Below are 19,790 nucleotides of genomic sequence, written 5' to 3'. Positions count from 1 at the left end.
AATTTGCGGACGATACCAAACTCTGCGGCAGGGTTAGGACCAGGGAGGAATGTGAGGACCTGCAAAGGGACCTGGACAAGCTGGAAGACTGGGCAAACAAATGGCAAATGCGCTTTAACGTTGAGAAATGCAAGGTCATGCATATAGACAGCGGACTTGAGAGAGACTTGGGTGTGCTAGTGGATGCATCAATGAAGCCATCCGCACAGTGCGCAGCAGCGTCGAAAAAAGCCAACAGGATGCTGGGCATCATAAAGAAGGGTATCACAACCAGGACGCGGGAAGTCATCATGCCACTATATCGGGCGATGGTGCGCCTGCACCTGGAATATTGCGTTCAGTATTGGTCGCCGCACCTCAAGAAGGACATGGCGGTACTTGAGAGAGTCCAAAGGAGAGCAACGAAGCTTGTAAGAGGGCTGGAAAACTGCCCATACGCCGAGAGGCTGGATAAGCTGGGTCTCTTCTCTCTGGAAAAAAGGAGGCTCAGGGGAGATATGATAGAAACCTTCAAGATCCTGAGAGGCATAGAGAGGGTGGATAGGGACAGGTTCTTCAGACTGAGAGGGACAACAGGTACGAGGGGGCACTCGGAGAAACTGAAGGGGGATAGGTTCAAGACAAATGCAAGGAAGTTTTTCTTCACCCAAAGGGTCGTGAACACATGGAATGCGCTCCCGGAGGAAGTGATCAGGCAGAATACAGTACAGGGATTCAAACAGGGATTGGACGGATTCCTGAGGGACAAAGGGATCGTAGGGTACTGAAACCAAGGGGTGATTCAGACAGGTCGTGACCTGTTGGGCCGCCGCGGGAGCGGACTGCTGGGCGGGATGGACCTGTGGTCTGACCCAGCAGTGGCACTGCTTATGTTCTTATGTACTCCCCACCCCTCCCCACCAATACTCGCCAGTACTTCCCAGCCCAACTATCCGGGCACCCATATTAGGGCACCCATCTCAATACCGCACTGCGGCCCTTTGGATGCAAAGCTAGCAAATAAGGTTCCCAAATATTCAGGAACAACAACTTATGTTTCCTAGCCCCTCCCGCATCTTGCGCCTCCCAGATGGTCAACTGATGCAACTGGTTCCGCCAATGCCAAAACGCCGGAGGGTCAGGGACCGTCCAACATTGAAGAATACATTTCCTGGCCAGTAAACTCATCTTCCCACACAGAGCCCGATTCCCCCTAGGCAGATGGCCAAAAGCCTCTGGCAAATCCAGAACAAAGTGGGCCGGGGTACTGCGCAGGGCTCTCCCAATCAACCCTGACATGTAAGAGATTATATGCCTCCAGAAGCGCTGGATGATGGGGCAGGTCCGGAAGGCATGACCCAAAGTATGTCCCCCGACCCACATTTATGACACAGAGGCGTAGGGAGACCCCACTATAATACAACTGTGTGCGAGTGTAATATGCGCGCAATGTCACCCTATAATGCATTTCCCTCAACCAAGCACATGGGGTAATCCCTGGCGTTGCCCTCAAGGTACGGGCTACATCCCATTGTCCCAAATTAATTTGCAATTCCCCTCCCATTTACCCTGGATGTTCCGGTAATCTTTGACTGGTTGTAACACTTGCAAGCTAGAATGAATGCTAGACACCGAGAGGAACACCCCCTCCTCCCGAGCAAACAATTCCCGCAGCCTGGCCCCCATATGTAATCGCAATTGTGCTCTATCGAGGGATCCCACATAGTGCTCCACTTGAAGATACACAAACTGCGTGGCCCCAGGTCTCCTCCACCTTAGCCAGCAAACCTGCATGTGCCAACAATTCCCCATTATTCCCCAAAACATGTTCCAAACAAAAGACCCCTTGCGCTTTCCAGGACAGGAACTCTCTGGAGTCCCGTCCCGGGGGGAAGGCAGAGTTACCCCGCAAGGGCAAGAGATCCGTAACCGTCGAATCCCCACCCAGGGTTTGCACGAGCCAACGCCAGGCCGCTTGCAATGCTCTAAATATTATACTGGATCGGATAGAAGGGGGCAATGCCCTCCGTGGACTATGTAAGAGCGCAAACACATCATAGGGAACAAAAAACGCACGTTCCATCAAATGAGGGGTGTAAGTACTGGTCAAATTCACCCAATCACGCATGTGGTGAAGCAAACATGCATAATTGTATACCCTTATATCCGGTAAGCCCCCCCCCCCCTCTCTGCCAATTCCCCAGCAACTGAGATATCTGCAATTTTGGTTTCTTGGCCACCCAGCAAAAGCGAGAAATTCTTTTATAAAGAGTGCGTAAATCTTTCTTCAACAAACAGAGCGGCAAAGTCTGCAGTACATAGAGCCATTTGGGAAAAATGAACATCCATACCATACAAATGTGCCCCATCAGAGATAGGAGCAGGACACTCCAGGTATCCATCAGAAGATCCGTCTGTTGCAGAAGCTTATCCACGTTAAGGTGATACAAACGGTGAACCGGCATAGTCATTAAAGTCCCCAAATACACAAACTGGCCCTGCACCCATGTCAGGGGGAACCCAGTCCCCCATTGGGCCTGAACCGCCACAGAGGATGCCAATGCCTCCGATTTATCCAAATTGAAGTGGAACCCAGCAAAGTCTCCATATTCTTTGATCAACTCCAACAAGGCCGTTAGGGAGGACAATGGATCCGTTAAATGAACCAAAATATCATCCACAAAGGCCGATAATTTAAAAGAAGATGCACCAATATCAATCCCCCGTATAGACAGCATTTCATGTATATCCCAGATTAGGGGGTCCAATGTGAGCACAAACAACAATGGAGATAAGGGACAACCCTGTCTCGTCCCCCTAGAAATCGGGAACCGGTCCATTTCAAAATCCTTCAACACTATTCTAGCCTGAGGAAGAGCATACAATGTGCGCACCGCCGATACAAAAAAAATCATCAAAACCATAGGCCGCCAAGGTATCATAAAGAAAAGCCCACCACACTTGAACAAACGCCTTCTCGGCATCAAAGCTAACCAACACCGATGGGAGATCGCCCGCCGCCCACCATTCCAAAGACAGCAAGAATTTGCGTACATTTTTTGCTACATTTCGACCCTTCACAAATCCCACCTGAGCTTCGTGGATAAGGGAGGGAAGCATAACAGCCAGCCGCTTTGCCATAATTTTTGCTAACAATTTGACCTCCGTATTCAATAAAGAAATAGGATGGTAGGAGCCGGCCAGTTCAGGATCTTTATGCGGTTTAGGTAACAGCAATATGCATGCCCTATTCATTCCCTCGGGTAAAGCCTCTGCTCCACCATAACATTAAACATCCGAGCGAGGGGCTGGACAATCTCCTCCCCCAAAAGCTTATAAAATTCGATACGCATGCCATCCTCACCTGGAACCTTCAGCAGAGGACTGTTCCCTATTGCCCAATACACTTCCTCAGGCGATTTGGGAGTGTTCAGATGCTCCCTGTCCGTCTCAGAGATACGGAGCAACGCTATCCCATCCAAATAGGGGCCTGCCGTCATTCCCTCCTCTGACGGGGGGCATAGAGGTTATTAAAATAGCGAAAAAATACGTCACCAATCTCCGGGTGAGTGGTAACTCTCGCCCCCTGCTCAGTCCTCAGGGCCTAAACCCTTCAGGGGCCTGTTTTGGTAGAAACCAGGCGGGCCAGTCCAGATCGACAAACTTAAAAGTGACAAATCCCCTGGACTGGATGGAATTCACCCGAGAGTCTTAAAAGAATTGAAGGTTGATATCGGAAAGTTATTACAAAAAAAGCCAACCTGACAATTAGAACTGGACAGATACCGGATGACTGGAAGATAGCGAATGTCACGTCAATTTTCAAAAAAGGATCGAGAGAAGAACCGGGCAACTACAGATCTGTCTGTACGTCTGTCTGTCCCTGGAAAGATGGTTGAAGCATTGATTAAAGATAGCATAGTCCGGCATTTGGATACATACGACCTATTGAAAGCCTTCAGGAAAGGGAAATCATGTTTAATGAATTTACTTCAATTTTTTGAGACCGTGAACGAACAAATTGATAGTGGAGAACCAGTGGACATAATATACTTAGACTTCCAGAAAGCGTTCAACAAAGTTCCACACGAAAGACTTCTCAGAAAACTACAAAGCCATGGAATAGAGGGGATATACAAAGATGGATAGGCAAATGGCTGGAGAACAGAAGACAGAGTGAGCATAAATGGGAAGTTCTCCGACTGGGAGAAAGTGACTAGTGGTGTACCCCAGGGCTCGGTACTTGGGCCGATCTTATTTAATATTTATATCAATGACCTAGAAGAAGGAAAATCCAGTGAAATCATCAAGTTTGCAGATGACGCAAAGCTATGCCGGGCAATCAGATTGCAGAAGGATAGCGAGGAACTCCAGAGCGACTTGTGTCAGTTAGAGAAATGGGTGAAGAAATGGCAGATGAAGTTTAATGTGGAGAAATGCAAAGTAATGCATTTAGGCAGTAAGAATAAAGAACACAAGTATAGAATGTCAGGTGCAACTCTGGATAAGAGCGAACAAGAAAAGGACCTGGGTGTACTGATAGATAGGACCCTGAAACCGTCAGCACAATGTGCGGCGGCGGCAAAGAAAGCAAATAGAATGTTGGGCATGATAAAGAAGGGAATCATGAGTAGATCGGAGAGGGTCATAATGCCACTTTATAGAGCGATGGTCAGACCCCACTTGGAATACTGCGTCCAACATTGGTCTCCCAACCTAAAGAAGGATATAAAACTGCTGGAGAGGGTGCAGAGACGAGCAACAAAACTAGTAAAAGGGATGGAGAAACTGGAATACAAGGATCGACTTAAGAGACTGGGATTGTTCTCTCTTGAGAAAAGGAGACTGCGAGGGGATATGATCGAGACCTTCAAAATACTGAAAGGAATCGACAAAACAGAGCAGAAAAAATTATTTACATTGTCCAATTTGACATGGACAAGAGAACACGAAATGAAGCTAGGGGGACAAGTTCAGGACAAATATCAGGAAGTTCTGCTTCACACAGAGAGTGGTTGATACCTGGAATGCTCTCCCAGAGGAGGTTATTGCGGAATCAACCGTCCTAGGATTCAAAAGCAAACTAGATGCACATCTCCTTAAGAGAGGCATAGAAGGATATGGGTGACTAAAAATTACTATACTAAACTAATCATAAATACCACTTCCAGACAGGATGTATCCAATATATATCTAAATATAAATATTCATTCAGGAAAAGGCCTCAGAATCGGAGCATACATACAGTCCTATCACAGACTGAGACTTCAATGTAGCAGCTCCTTCCTCCAATCATTGGCCAAAAAACCTGAAAAACTCTTTAATTCACTTAAATTATTTTTAAATCAATATATATACTTTTTTTTAATTATTTTCAAACTTATGGATACACCTCTCTGATGGTTTGGGAGAGAATATTTGACAACTAGAGCTCAGGTACTTATCTCAGAGCCTTTGACAACGATTAACTGAGAAGTAAGTTAGAATATCTTTGATTAGAAGAAAAGTATGAATGATAATACTCTTATGGTATGATTTGAATTATATTTTAGATGCCTTAATGTTTCTGCCTCTGGCCCTGAAGCAGTGGACCGAATGTTATGTCCATGAAACGTTGGCCACGTCGGCAACATATTGGCAGTGAACAAGTTATATGTGAACCAGCAATGACAACACTGAGATAAGTACCTGAGCTCTAGTTGTCAAATATTCTCTCCCAAACCATCAGAGAGGTGTATCCATAAGTTTGAAAATAATTAAAAAAAGTATATATATTGATTTAAAAATAATTTAAGTGAATTAAAGAGTTTTTCAGGTTTTTTGGCCAATGATTGGAGGAAGGAGCTGCTACATTGAAGTCTCAGTCTGTGATAGGACTGTATGTATGCTCCGATTCTGAGGCCTTTTCCTGAATGAATATTTATATTTAGATATATATTGGATACATCCTGTCTGGAAGTGGTATTTATGATTAGTTTAGTATAGTGTGTTTTTGAACCACTTCGGGTAATTATATCTTTGAGTCTAATGACTAAAAATTACGCCAGGTGTACGCCAGGCCAGCAGGGCCTCCACGTGTGCGGATCGCCGGACTTGATAGACCGAAGGTCTGATCCAGAGATGGCGCTTCTTATGTTCTTATGTTATGTTCTTATGTATAGGGCAATACCCCCATCTTTTTGTCCTACACTGTCACTGCGGTATAGCTTGTATCCCGGTAAGGTCCTTAAACATGCAGGTCCCAAAGGCTCAAAAGGGCATGTGAAAGTTAATGGGAGATGGCCGCTGGCCGCGGGGACAAGGCAGGGATACCCTCTGTCCCCAATTCTTTTTACTCTGGTGATGGAGCCTTTAGCCCAGAGGATACGGGAGAATTCTGATATAGTAGGAGTCCGGACCCCTGGGGGAGAGGGGGGGAGTATAAGATTAGCTTATTCGAAGACAATATTCTGTTTACCTTAACTGAGCCTGAAAGATCTCTGGCAGTGATCAAGGAGGAGCTACTGCGTTATGGTAGACTCTCGGATTTCCGGGTGATTATGTCCAAATCAGAGCTGCTAAAACATCACTCTGCTCCCTGACTGAGAAAGGATCCTAAGCCTTCTCTTTCCCTTCCACTGGGTGAAAGGAGCTATGCGCTACTTGGGAATTCATATAGGCCTTCCTGCCCTCCACCTTTATGACTCAAATTATTTTATTTTTATTTATTTAAAACATTTATAAACCGCTTAAAATCTAGGCAGTGGAGAATTAAAGAAGAGTTGAATTTTGGGGAAAAATTTTGCTTTTAATGGCTTGGTAGGATTGAGATAGTTAAGATAATAATAATAATAACAACTTTATTTTGTATACCGCAATACCAGAAGCAGTTCAGAGCAGTTTATATAGGAAGAGAATGTACACAGACAGCGATGTTACCGAGAATATTGTCAGTTACATTGGTAGAGTAGTTGGAAATGCAATAGGTGTGTCAGAGATACAAGAAGGCAGGGAGGAATCAGAGAAATTTGTCAAAGAGATAGGTTTTGATGATAATTGAAGATGATGATTCTGCACCATCTTCTATTTCTTTTTCAGTCTCCTGATTTCTCAGCGAATTTCTGCTTTTGTGGGGCCTGTAAGCACTCACAGATCAATTTGGTGGCCTGGCAGTGCCGTCCCTTTTGAAATATTATAAAGCGGCCTAGCTGAGGGCACTTCTGGAATGGCAGGTTCAAACTTGCAAACCCTGAGTGGATATAGAACAGGGTGGAGATGATTTGATTCCCTAACTCCATCTACCACAAAGATCCGTACTTCAGCGTGTCCTGCCGCTAACAGTTAGCACAGATCTTTGTGATTCACTTAAACTTTTGAAACTACAATATGATAGAATACAGCCTACCAGAAACAGAGACAAGCTAGTTTTCTGGCATTCTATCACCTTTCTCAATGTTTTGAAGTTGCTACCCTCAGGTTCCCTGAGGAAGTTATCGAAATGGGGCCACATTGGGACCCCTTGAATCCATCAGTTGAGATAAGTTTGATTCCATTTAATATTAAGCACAAATAAGTACAGTGGTACCTCGGTTTACGAGTGCACCGGTTTGCGAGTGTTTTGCAAGACGAGCAAAACATTCACAAAATCGGTGCCTCGGAAACCGAGCGCACTTCGATTTGCGAGCGCCCCCCCCCTGCGAACCGGCACCCTCCCCCCCGCCGCCATCAGGCCCCCCCCCGCCGCCATTGGGTACCCCTCCCGCCGCCATCGGGCACCCCCCCGCCGCGACCTGAGGTCCCCCCAACCTACTCGAACCCTCTTCTTACTTTGCTGTAGCCTCCGCAGCGACACCAGCATCAGCATGTCCTGTGCGTGGTGCCGGTGCCTGAAGATCTGCTTCCTGTGTTGGGCCTTGAGCATGTGCACATGCTTAAGGCCTGAGAGTTCACGTCGAACGTGAACTCTCACAACAATCATACCTGCATCTGAGGACACAAATAACAGTATACCAACAGCCAAATGCATTAACTTCAAAACACCATCCTTAGGAGAAACAGAAGGACACCTCAAATCAATTAATTTAAAAGGTTCTCCACTAGAAATTATCCCCCCATTTTATCTAAAGAAATTTTTTGACTATCTCGGCCCTTTTATTCTCTCTCTTATCCAAAACAGTTTTCTCTCTGCAACTGTTCCTATCTCTTGGAAAACTTCAATTGTCACACCAATAATAAAAAACTTCAAAATTAGTCAAGACGATACCTCTAATTACCGCCCTATTTCCAACTTACCTTTTCTAATGAAACTAACCGAAAAATTAGTCTTCGAACAACTCTCAGATTTTATTGAATCTTCGAACGCCCTTCACCCTAACCAAACAGGTTTTCGAAAACATCACAGTACAGAATACTCGATGATCGGTCTTGTAACAAATATCCATTACTTTCTTGACCACCACAAATCTGTAGCCCTTTTCTCATTAGATTTATCTGCCGCATTCGATACAATTGACCACGAACTCTTATTAAATCGGATGAAATCATTAGGCATAGGTGGTCAAGTTCTAAAGTGGTTAACTTCCTTCCTATCAGACCGTTCCTCCCGAGTCAAATTCAATGACGTCTATTCTTCAAATTACACCTCAACCTATGGAGTGCCGCAAGGATCAATACTGTCACCTCTTTTATTTAACATTTTTCTATCACCTCTTCTTACCATCTCACAATCACTAGGCTTTACATCTTTTTCCTACGCAGACGATATTCAACTCTTACATCCCTTCAACCCAGAAAAAGATGAAGAAATAAAAGCCATTAATGAAAAACTAGAATCAATAAAAAACTGGCTAAGTTGTAACAAGCTGGCACTGAATATTCAAAAATCTAAAACCATGTTTTTCACCTGGAAAAGAAACTTAATACCAATCTCACCATTTATTCTAGACAACACCCCTCTGGAATCTGTACCTAAACTGAAAATCCTTGGAGTTATAGTTGACGTAGACTTATCATTTCACAGTCATATCAGTGAAATAGTTAAATCATGCTTTCATAGACTACGTCTTATCCGATCAATTTCTACTTTCCTAGACTCTAAATCGATCAATATTCTGGTCCACTCTTTGATCATATCCAAAATTGATTATTGTAATTCTCTCTTAATCAATATAACTCAGAAAGAAAAAAGACGACTTCAGTTAATTCAAAATACTGCAATAAAATTAATCCATAAAGCGAAAAAATATGATCATGTCACACCATTAATGATTAAATCACATTGGCTTCCCATTTCCCACCGAATTACCTTTAAAATTATATTTTTGGTATATAACACACTAATTTTCAATGAACCACAATTTATGTCAAAAATGATTATCCCATACAATGCCTCACGCTCGTTACGATCATCCTCCTCAAACCTATTATCAATTCTCTCCTTGAAAATTATTGGCACAAGAAGAAATGATATATTTTCCGTTATGGCCCCTACATTATGGAATTCCCTTCCAAACTATATTAGAATTGAAAAAGATCTTTTATCCTTTAAGAAAATTTTAAAAACCTTTCTATTTAAAGACGCGTTTGATATGTAATATGGCACACCTTAATTTTTTACATTCTGTTGTGACTATTAAACTCCACTAATCCCCTTTACTCCTTATTGTGTTTTCCCATTTATGTAAACTTCAACAGATAATGATATTGTAACTTTCCCCTCCTTTCCTACTCACTCATGTTTGTCCTTAATTCAACTGTTATAATGCCAATTGATGTAAATTGTTTGTCTTACGATTAATTCGTTTAAATTGTATGTGAGACCACCACCTGGTGGCTTTTAAACTGTACATCGCTTAGAAATCTTATATAAGCGATTCATCAAATGCTAAATAAACTTGAAACTCTCAAGGCCCAGCACAGAAGCAGATCTTCAGGCACCGGCACCACGCACAGGACATGCTGGTGCTGGTGCCGGTGCAGAGGCTACAGCAAAGTAAGAAGAGGGTTCGGGTGGGTTGGGGGGCCCTCAGGTAGTGGCAGGGGGGTGCCCGATGGCGGCGGGGGGGGGGGTGCGGATCGCGGGGGGAGGGTGCCAGTTCGCGGGGGGGGGCCTTCGGGGGGAGCAATGCCGGTTCTCATGGGGGGGGAGCAGCGCTGCTGGCCTCTGGGGGCGCGGGGGAACCTATCAAAGCGAGTTTCCATTATTTCCTATGGGAAAACTCGCTTTGATAAACGAGCATTTTGGATTACGAGCATGTTCCTGGAACGGATTATGCTCGTAATCCAAGGTACCACTGTATTTATATTCATTAAAACTAAAATACATAAAAAATAAATACAGTCATATGCCATGATTGAATACAAGTGCCTGAAAAAGGGAGTTTGTCTCCTTTAGGACCTTTTGAGTTCTGAGCATATGTGAAGATTATGAATTTATTATATATTCTAAAAATTAAATAATTAATTTATTGACGTAATATAGGAGAGAATACAAACTGAACATTTATGCAATTGTCTTCCCTACATTTTTGAATACTATACCCTGATTTTATTATCATATTGATGGGCCAATTTATAGACATAGAGAAGTGGATGGTACGACCCTTTGGAGAACTCCAGGAGAGGTATGGTTTGGAACCTAGAGATCTGTTCGCAACTATCAAGTCCACCTTCAATGGAGCACCTATGCACCAGGAAGAGATCACAACACTCCCCACAGAGAAAGAATCCGTTGCAGCAGACAGAACCTGATTCTACTTCTCACCTAGACAATGGTCGGACCTAAACAAACTCTATAATAAATACAGCCACGCAGCCTGTGACCTCAATCTCTGCCCCCCATATCTACTGAAAACCACCAGTACACTATTTCGCACTCTCCTTCTGAAATGGATACAAACTCTACTCACAGACGGCCTTTTCCCACAAGACCTCAGCGAAATCGTCATTACTCCAATCCTAAATGACCCCAAACGACCAACAGATCAACCCTCCAACTACAGACCCATAGCCTTAATACCACTTTATGTCAAGCTAATGGAAGGCCTCATAGCTAATGGAAAGCCTCATAGCTATAGAAAACCACAACTTACTTCACCCTACACAATCTGGCTTCAGAACCAACTACAGCACTGAGACCCTACTAGGATCACTCATGAACACTGCTAGACAACACCTCAGCACAGGCAAAAAAATATTGATTATTCAACTAGATATCTCCGCAGCTTTTGACCCGGTAGGCCATAACATCCTTCTACAAATACTAGACTCAATAGGAATCACTGGCAAGGTATTATCATGGTTTAAATGATTCCTACAATCCAGAACATACAGAACATACCATCGAACTATCGCCCCATAGCAAACATCCCTCTTTTAACAAAACTTCTAGAGACCATAGTCGCCACTCAGCTCTCCTCTTACCTAGAGAGATTCTCCATTCTCCAACACTACCAATACGGATTTAGGCCCAATTTCAGCACCGAGTCCCTCCTAGTTTCCCTAATCTCAAAGGTGCAACAACTACACTCCCGAAACAAATTTGCTGTTCTCCTACAGTTTGATCTCTCCGCGGCTTTCGACGTCATGCATCACGACATACTAATCTACCAACTTTCCGAAATTGGGATAGACTCTTCTGTCCTAAAGTGGTTCTCAAACTTCCTTCGCGATCGTTCCTACATTGTCAACACAAACGGCTCCAAATCCGCTTCATGGACACCATCCTGTGGTGTTCCACAGGGCTCTCCCCTATCCCCTATTCTCTTCAACATATATATGACCTCCCTGAAGCTCCTTAAACTATTCCCCCTTGAAACAATTTACACATATGCAGACGATATCCTCCTCCTCCTCGAAACAGATCCAAACCTTACAAACCTCCAAGAGAACATCACATCATGCATAATGAGACTTCACGCCTGGTCCCTCTCAGTACAGATGAAATTAAATGAATCAAAAACAAAATTACTCTGGCTCGGCCCAAAATTAGCTCACCTGCCCACCCTCTTTACCCTACCCACAGGCCCTGCTCTACACCTTGAGTTCTCAAGCAAGGTCCTTGGCATCACTATCGACTCCTCCCTTTCCCTCAATGATCACCTGAATTCCCTGGCAAAATCTTGTTTTTTCAGCCTCCACATGCTGAGGAAAGTTAGATCCTATTTTCACCAAAAACATTTCACCGTCCTTGTACAATCCATCATCCTATCCAAACTCGATTATTGTAACGCCATCTACTTAGGCCTAACGAAAAAAAGTCTTCGCAGACTCCAGCTTATCCAGAACACTGCGGCTAAGCTGATTTTTGCTAAACGCAAATATGACCACGTCTCCCCTCTACTTACCAATCTTCACTGGCTCCCAGTACTTTCCAGAATTCATTTCAAATGCTCCTGCCTGGCTTTCAAGATCATTCACGGCATCCTTCCGCCCCTAATCCCTCTATCCTTCCTCGCCCCAACACCAACTACCACCAGATCTGCCCACAGACTTAAACTATCCTTCCCCTCTCTACACGGCATCCTCCACGCAGGTAAACTGGGTAGATCCCTCCTCTCCAAAATCACTGGCCTCTGGAACGACCTCACTGTCCCGCTGCGGAACCTGGACTCCCTCCAACTATTCCGAAAACAATTGAAAACCTGGCTTTTCTCTAGCATATAATAATCTCTTCTCCTGATTACATCCCCTCTTTTTATGCTTTGTAAACTCTTTCTCTTCTCTCTTCCCATATTTTTTAAACTCTGTAAACCGTGTCGAGCTCCACTTCAGTGGAGAAGATGCGGTATATAAACCTAAGGCTTAGTTTAGTTTAGAGTTAAAACAAACAAAGAAAAATCAGAACCATGGTCCAATCCCTGCGGCGTACCCAAGGATCACCACTATCTCCCAGACTCTTCAACCTATACGTTGCTTCCCTCAGCTTCTGCCTACATAAACTAGGCCTAACCTCATACAGCTATGCAGACGACATCACCATTCTCCTTCCTTTCGACCAACCAGCGCCCTCCATGGCAGACACAATACACAAAACACTTGAAACAGTAGCAACAGGTGGTTAATCCCTTACAGCACGACACGATCTCTCCGCTCGACTTCTCACAATCTTCTTTCTGTTCCCTCAATGAAAGTTATAGGAATTAGACGGCAAGACATGTTTTCAGTTATGGCCCCCCAATCGTGGAATCTTTTACCCCAATATATTAGAGAATTAAAAGATTTAACTATTTAAAAAAACCTTAAAAACATTTCTCTTTAAAGATGCTTACGACTCCTAGCATACTAATTATCGATTTTTACTTAAGCAGCTAAAATTACCCCCCTCTTTTTTGTTCTTTCCTTTTATGTTTTTCTTTCTCTCCTATCTAAACATTGCAACTTTCTCCCCACTTACCCACACAATTCTTGTAAGTTTTAACCCATAACAAAAGTTATTTTGTATGTATGTATTTTGTATGTTAAGTTTTAACCCATAACAAAAGTTATTTTGTTTGTTAACACCAATATTTTATTTGTATATTTTATTATGTTGTACATCGCTTAGCAATTTAAATAGGCGATTCATTAAGAACAAATAAACTTGAAACTTGAACACAAACTAAAACTAAATCCTGACAAAACAAACTTCATCCTCCTCGAAAATAGAAAACCCCCAACCATAACAAACCTAGTAATAAACTCAATCTCCTACCCCATTTAACCCACTTTAAAATTCCTGGGAGTGCTGATAGACAGAGATGTACCATGCAGCCACAAATCAACAAAACAATAAAAAAAATAAATAAATAAAATAATTCGCAATCATGAGAAACCTAAGACAAGTTTGAAAATTCTTCAACAGAAAACAGTTCCAACTCGTGGTACAATCCCTAGTCCTAGGTCTAATAGACTACTGCAGCATATTATATATCCCTTGCCCAGCAACCATGATAAAACAACTACAAACAGTACAAAACACAGCCCTAAGACTTATCTACTCGCTGAAGAAATACAACCACATCACAAAGGCATACCACGACTCACACTGGCTCCCAATACAAGTGAGAGTACTCTTCAAATTCTACTGCCTACTATTTAAAGCCATAAACGGAGACAGCCCAGCCTACTGGAACAACCGACTAATCCAATCTACCTCAACCAGACACAGGAGAACCCACACACCATTCACGCACCCTCCAACCAAAAACATCAAATGAAAAAAACAACCTCCTAGCCACTCGAGCAGTAAAACTAGACCACCAACTCTCCAATTTACTGATCTCGACTACAGACTACAAAACCTTTAAAAAAGAAACAAAAACTCTACTATTCAAAAAATACATAAAACCAAACTAACACAACTAGATCTATCTCAAACATCACCTGCAAGACTCTCCAATCCTTAGCAACTCAGAAAGTGTTCAGACTACTGCTTATGTACTTTTAAATGTACTTCTAAATGTCCTGACAAATTCATATATAATCCGCCTTGAACCGCAAGGTAATGGCGGAATAGAAACCACTAATGTAATGTAATGTAATATCTCCAAACGAAGACTATATTCAGCATGTTGGGATTCTGGGTGAGCTCCTTGGTGATGGGGGGACTGAATTTGAACAACTGTTGGGCCCAGAGGTAAAAAAAGGGCATGATTTCTACTATATATGCCTGCCTCAATTGCAGATCCAGTGTCCCCCTGAAATACATATTAGTATAGGAAGCAGATTTGGATAGGAATATAACCCCAGAGGAGTGGAACATGACCTGGAACATACTGCCATGCTGGAAAATGGGTACAAAGCACTGCTGCGCTGGTATGACACCCCTATTCTCTTAGCAAAACTCTCTGGAGAAGGGGTTTGCATTTGGCTCGGGTTTACTGGAGCTCAATGTTCTCAGCCCTGTCATCTATTCTGCATCAGGATCTTGAGCCCTCCATTGGATTAGTCTTTCTGCATCATTATGATAATGTCTGAGAGGAGGGGAAAATTCACTGATGGCGACTTGACTGGTGCTGGCAGCCAGTTGGAAACAGTCTGCTGCTCCGGACATGCAATTACTGCTGGCTAAACTGGACGATTAGTACTCTCTGTAAAAGCTGACAGAGTCTAATATACTCTCTGTATAGGTAGATGGAGTAAGCACCATAGGACGTGGAGCTTCATTAGGAAATAGCAATGCTATGAAAAGTGGAGGAACAATGTACCATGAGAGCGATACATGTTGTATGTGGGATCTGGGTTTGTTTTGGTTTGTTTGGTTTTTTTTGGGGGGGGAGGGGAGTTAATGTTGCTGGTTGCTTTCTGTACCATCATGGACATCTTGTGTATGAGGCTTTTCAGTTCTATGGTTCTTTTGTTTATTGATCTTATGGATGCGTTGTTCTGTATAATGTGCCTGGCAACAAATAAAAGCTATAAGTTATTAAAAAAAAGAGAGAGAGAGAGAGAAATACAATTGTCAAAAGCGTAGGTGGAAGGAAAAATGGCTAGAGAGGAGGAGACTAAAACATGCCGAGAATTATGTGGAAAGTGATGAGGAAAAAGCAAATGTGCTCAAAAAATATTTCTGTTATGTGTTCACGGAAGAAAAGTCTGAAGAAGGGAATGGAGAAGATATGAACAACTGGGAAAACTAAAAGCAGATCAAGCCATGGAACCTGATGAGATTCATCCTGTTGACAGACAGACAACAGAGAGGATGATAGTGAATGAAATTTGCTCAGAGGAAAAAAAAGTGAGTAGTGGAGTGCCTCAGGGATCGGTTTTGGGGCTCAGCTCTGTTCAATATATATGTGAGGGATAATTCTGAAGGAAAAGTGTGTGTTTTTGCAGATGACATGAAGTTTTGCAACAGAATAGAAAACATGAAAAGAGATCTGTGAATATTGGAAGAATGGTCTAATGTCTGGCAGCTAAAATTTAATACGATGAAGTGCAGAGTGATGCACTTGGGGATTAAAAATCCAAAGGAGCTGATATGTATGGACAGGGAGAGGGAGCTTGGCGTGATAGTCCGAGGATCTCAAGGCTGTGAAAAATGGTGGCCATAGCCAGAAGGATGCTGGGCTGCAGAGAGAGAGGAATTGCAGCAAAAAAATGTTGATACCCCTGTACAAGTCATTGGTGAGGCCCTACTTCGAATATTGTGTTCAGGTCTGGAGACCATACCTTGCTAAGGATGTAAGACAATGAAAATGATACCGGGGATTGCACCAAGATGTATGAGAATCAGCCTGAACACCTGAATATGTATATACTGAAGGAAAGAAGGGATAGAGGAGATATGATACAGATATTTAAATACTTGAAGGATGTTGATCTACAAACAAATCTTTTCCAGAGATGGAGAAGCAGTAAAACTAGAGGACATAATACGAGGTTGTGGGGTGGTAGACTTAGGAGTAATGTCAGAAAATACTTCTTCACAGAGAGGGTGGTGGATGCCTGGAATACCCTTCCCTGTGGAATGGTGAAGGCAAAAACAGTGATGCAGTTAAAAACTGCATGAGATAACCTAAACAGAAAGAGGATAGTATTGACACAAAATTCAACAGATCAAAAACATCCTTGTTGACCACTGATTTTGCATATCCACATGAGATTGAGGTGAGTATAATTTCATTAGTGTAAATGGTTGGGATTCTAATTAGGTTTTCCAGGTTTGGTTAGTGATGATTGTGGCGTGGATTTCAGTGTCTGGGGAATCCAACCAGCATTGGGATTACCCATTGCATATGGTCAGTGCAGTTTATCATAGGGTGACTCCAAGATGGGACTATATGTTCTGAGGGGTTATTTGATCTACTATCATGAGCATTTTTTTAAAGCTGCTCGAAACAGCCTTTGACATGGAGTGGAAAAATTAAACGGCTCAAAATCCCGGGCAGTAAAGTGAAGGTAAACCCCAAAACAATACCCCTGAGCAGGGAAAAAGGCTTGAGGTAGCCCAAAAGCTAAACAGTTGGGAAAAAAAAGAACCAAAAGTCGGGAGAAATAAGGGAACATGCTTAAAAAAGAATTATGACAAAAATTGTGAAAAATAAGGACAGGAAGGTACAAAAATGCCAAACGTTTGATGGGCTGAAGAGAAAACTGAAGACACAGATGCTCAGCTCTGCAGAAAACTAAGAACTGTTGGACCCATGAGCCGATGTCAGGCGGAAAGGCACAGGCATTTCCTTAACATTTTTTTCAGTGGCAGTGCACTTGGTATATTGTTCATACCAAATTCCAAGGATGACTTCACCCACATTTCGCTGCCTGTGTCGCTGCCTGCGACACAGGCAGCGAAAATTGACCCCACCATCACCAAACTGATGATCAAAACAACAGACATCAAAGTGTTTCGAAAAGAAATCAAAACAGTTCTATTCAAAAAACACATCCTCACTCACTAATCTCCTCCCACTCGTACATGCTTTCTCCCCCGCGAATAGCACATCAGTCATTCCCTTGAACCACACCTACCAAAAAAAAAACCATTCAGATTCCTTAAAAAGCATCTACCACAAGTATCCAACAAACTTTTTCCTTCAATATTAGGTAATCTTCTTCTATTACCCGAACATATTGTTTTTCTCCACTGTATCCTGTAAGTACTTGAATCTTTATATGTAATTTCTCAACTATATCATGTAATGTACAAGAACCACTGTTATATAATTCTCTCGGTAATGTCCAGATATCTTCTAATTTGTAATCCGCTTAGAACCGCAAGGCACAAGCGGAATAGAAATCACTAATGTAATGTAATGTAATAATGCCTGCATGCTTTCATCCATATTTTGTTGTGTGGAATTTGGGCAGAGAACGCAACTAAGTGCACACTTCAGTATCTTAAAGAAACAGAAGTTATCTTATTAGGAAAAAGCAGGTGCAACTTGTATGTAGATACTTTTTCCCTAGGCAAAGAAAATGTATGTTTGTATTTTCACTCTGAAATACATGTGAAGTCACGAGAGCATTGTGCAAAATGTCCCCATCATGTCATCTGTAGATTCATACCTTGGGTGCTCCTACTGCTTGCGAATGTACTTCATGCAGCTGATTCAGAGCAAGTTCAAAATCTTCAGAAAGCATAGGGTATCCAGCAGCCAGCAAGCCTCCTTCACACTCATCACTCATTCCAGTTGCCACACTGTCCAGAAATAAAGTAGAAAGGCATAAAATCACAAAACATAGCATACACACTTCTCGTACGTATCTTATTCATTTATTCAATTTTCATAGTTCATAGTTTATTAAAAATTTGATTAAACGCTAAACATAAGATTCAAACCGTTGTACATTAAAATAATACTTAAAATTGAAGGGGGAGCATCAAAAGACAGACAAGATCTAACAAGGATCAAACACACACACATAGGTTGGATAGAAAACAGGAGGAGAGGAGAGAACATTACAATTTTTGAAGATAAAGAAACATGAGGGAGGAGCTCCGAACAGTTTCTATGAATTTATCCAGGTACTCAAGCATAATTGCCTGACTGTCCTGGTGGGCTCACAGTCTATCCAATGTACCTGGGGCAATGGGGGAACAAGTGACCCACCCAGGCTCACAAGGAGCAGGATTTGCACACACCACCTCAGGGTGCTCCAACCATGGTGCTGCATCCTCAGACACAGTATGGTAACATATAGTGAAGTCAACTTAGATAAGATGGCAAAACTTAGCTAACAGCATGGTAAAACATGAGTACGGTTTGGCAAACAGTTTTACAAAGCATGGTTGATATAGTATGACATGACTTGGCAAAGTGGTAAGGCAAGCGTGCATGACAAACATAGAACTGCCATCTCCGGATCAGACCCTGGGTCCATCAAGTCCGGTGATCCGCACACGTGGAGACCCCGCCAGGTGTACCCTGTCATAGTTTTAGTCCCCATATCACTGTATGCCACTCTTAAGGAGATGTGCATCTAGTTTACCCTTAAATGCATGGAGAACATCGAACGGCAAACAGATGTCTTACTGGCAGCTCTTGCAATTACTCATGCAAAACCACAGTGAACATTTAGCTGTTTTGCCACAGGGAAATTCAGTTGAAGTCCAGCTACTTGGTCATTAGGAAAAAAATTTAAGGCATACTATTTGTGTGGTTTTTGTTTTTTGTCTAGAATTGAGATAGGTGATAGTTTTTAGTACTGGCAAAATCTATGACCTTAAATGGATTTTAAATATGTATGTTGGGGGGAGGAGGGAGGAGCTTTACTATGATGACGTCCTGAAGGAGTTTGGCAGAACGCCACCATACCTTTTTGCTTTATTCAGATGGTCAAAAGGAAATCTAAGACCTGGGTTTTTCTCTTTGAACCCGGGTCGCTGACACAATTGCCTGGTCCAATGGATTCTTTTGTTGAACGTGGTCCTGGAATTAAACCGGATGAGAAGTCCTTGGCTGGAAGAGAGTGGAACGGGGAACTCTGTCTTCCCTCGAGGCTATCAACCTCTCTCCGGAGGAACGTAGATCACTGAACAGCCACCCCTCCCCTCCCCCCCGATCAGCATCGTTTGAAACTGTCACTGAGGGGAGTGATGAAGCAATGTCTGAAAGCTGCAAGGAAAGAGAAGACTTCATAGCACAGAGGATTTCCACTGCCTCAGCATTGAACTTGCCGTTGAGTGACGTCTTGGTGTCGACTGGTGACTTGCAGGACTCATCTCTGGCTAATTTGCCTTCAGGTACTGTGAAAACTAAAGATTTTTAAACGACTTTTTCAATACCTCAATACCCAGTCTTGAATTCGATATGGGAAGCTAGTTCCACATTACAAGCTTCCCTTGGAATACAAATTTAAAATTTAACTCTTCATTGTTCTGATCTACTATCGGAGACTTCAATATTACAACA

At 42.8% G+C, this 19,790-nt stretch overlaps 1 protein-coding gene across 2 annotated transcripts in view; it reads right to left on the bottom strand.

Annotated features, from left to right (window-relative positions):
* PEX6 (peroxisomal biogenesis factor 6) overlaps nucleotides 1–19,790 on the bottom strand; it is a 369,373-nt gene that overhangs the window by 129,600 nt on the left and 219,983 nt on the right. For both annotated transcript variants that reach the window (XR_004538689.1, XM_033936158.1), the window contains exon 10: nucleotides 17,944–18,076. Coding sequence is in view for 1 of the 2 variants with exons in the window: in XM_033936158.1 (XP_033792049.1) it covers nucleotides 17,944–18,076 (133 nt within the window). In the remaining variant the exon portion in view is untranslated. The remainder of the gene's footprint in view (nucleotides 1–17,943; nucleotides 18,077–19,790) is intronic.

Source organism: Geotrypetes seraphini, chromosome 3 (genome assembly GCF_902459505.1).
Source record: "Geotrypetes seraphini chromosome 3, aGeoSer1.1, whole genome shotgun sequence".
Classification (NCBI taxonomy): domain Eukaryota; kingdom Metazoa; phylum Chordata; class Amphibia; order Gymnophiona; family Dermophiidae; genus Geotrypetes; species Geotrypetes seraphini.
This window is presented reverse-complemented; position numbering and strand designations above follow the sequence as displayed.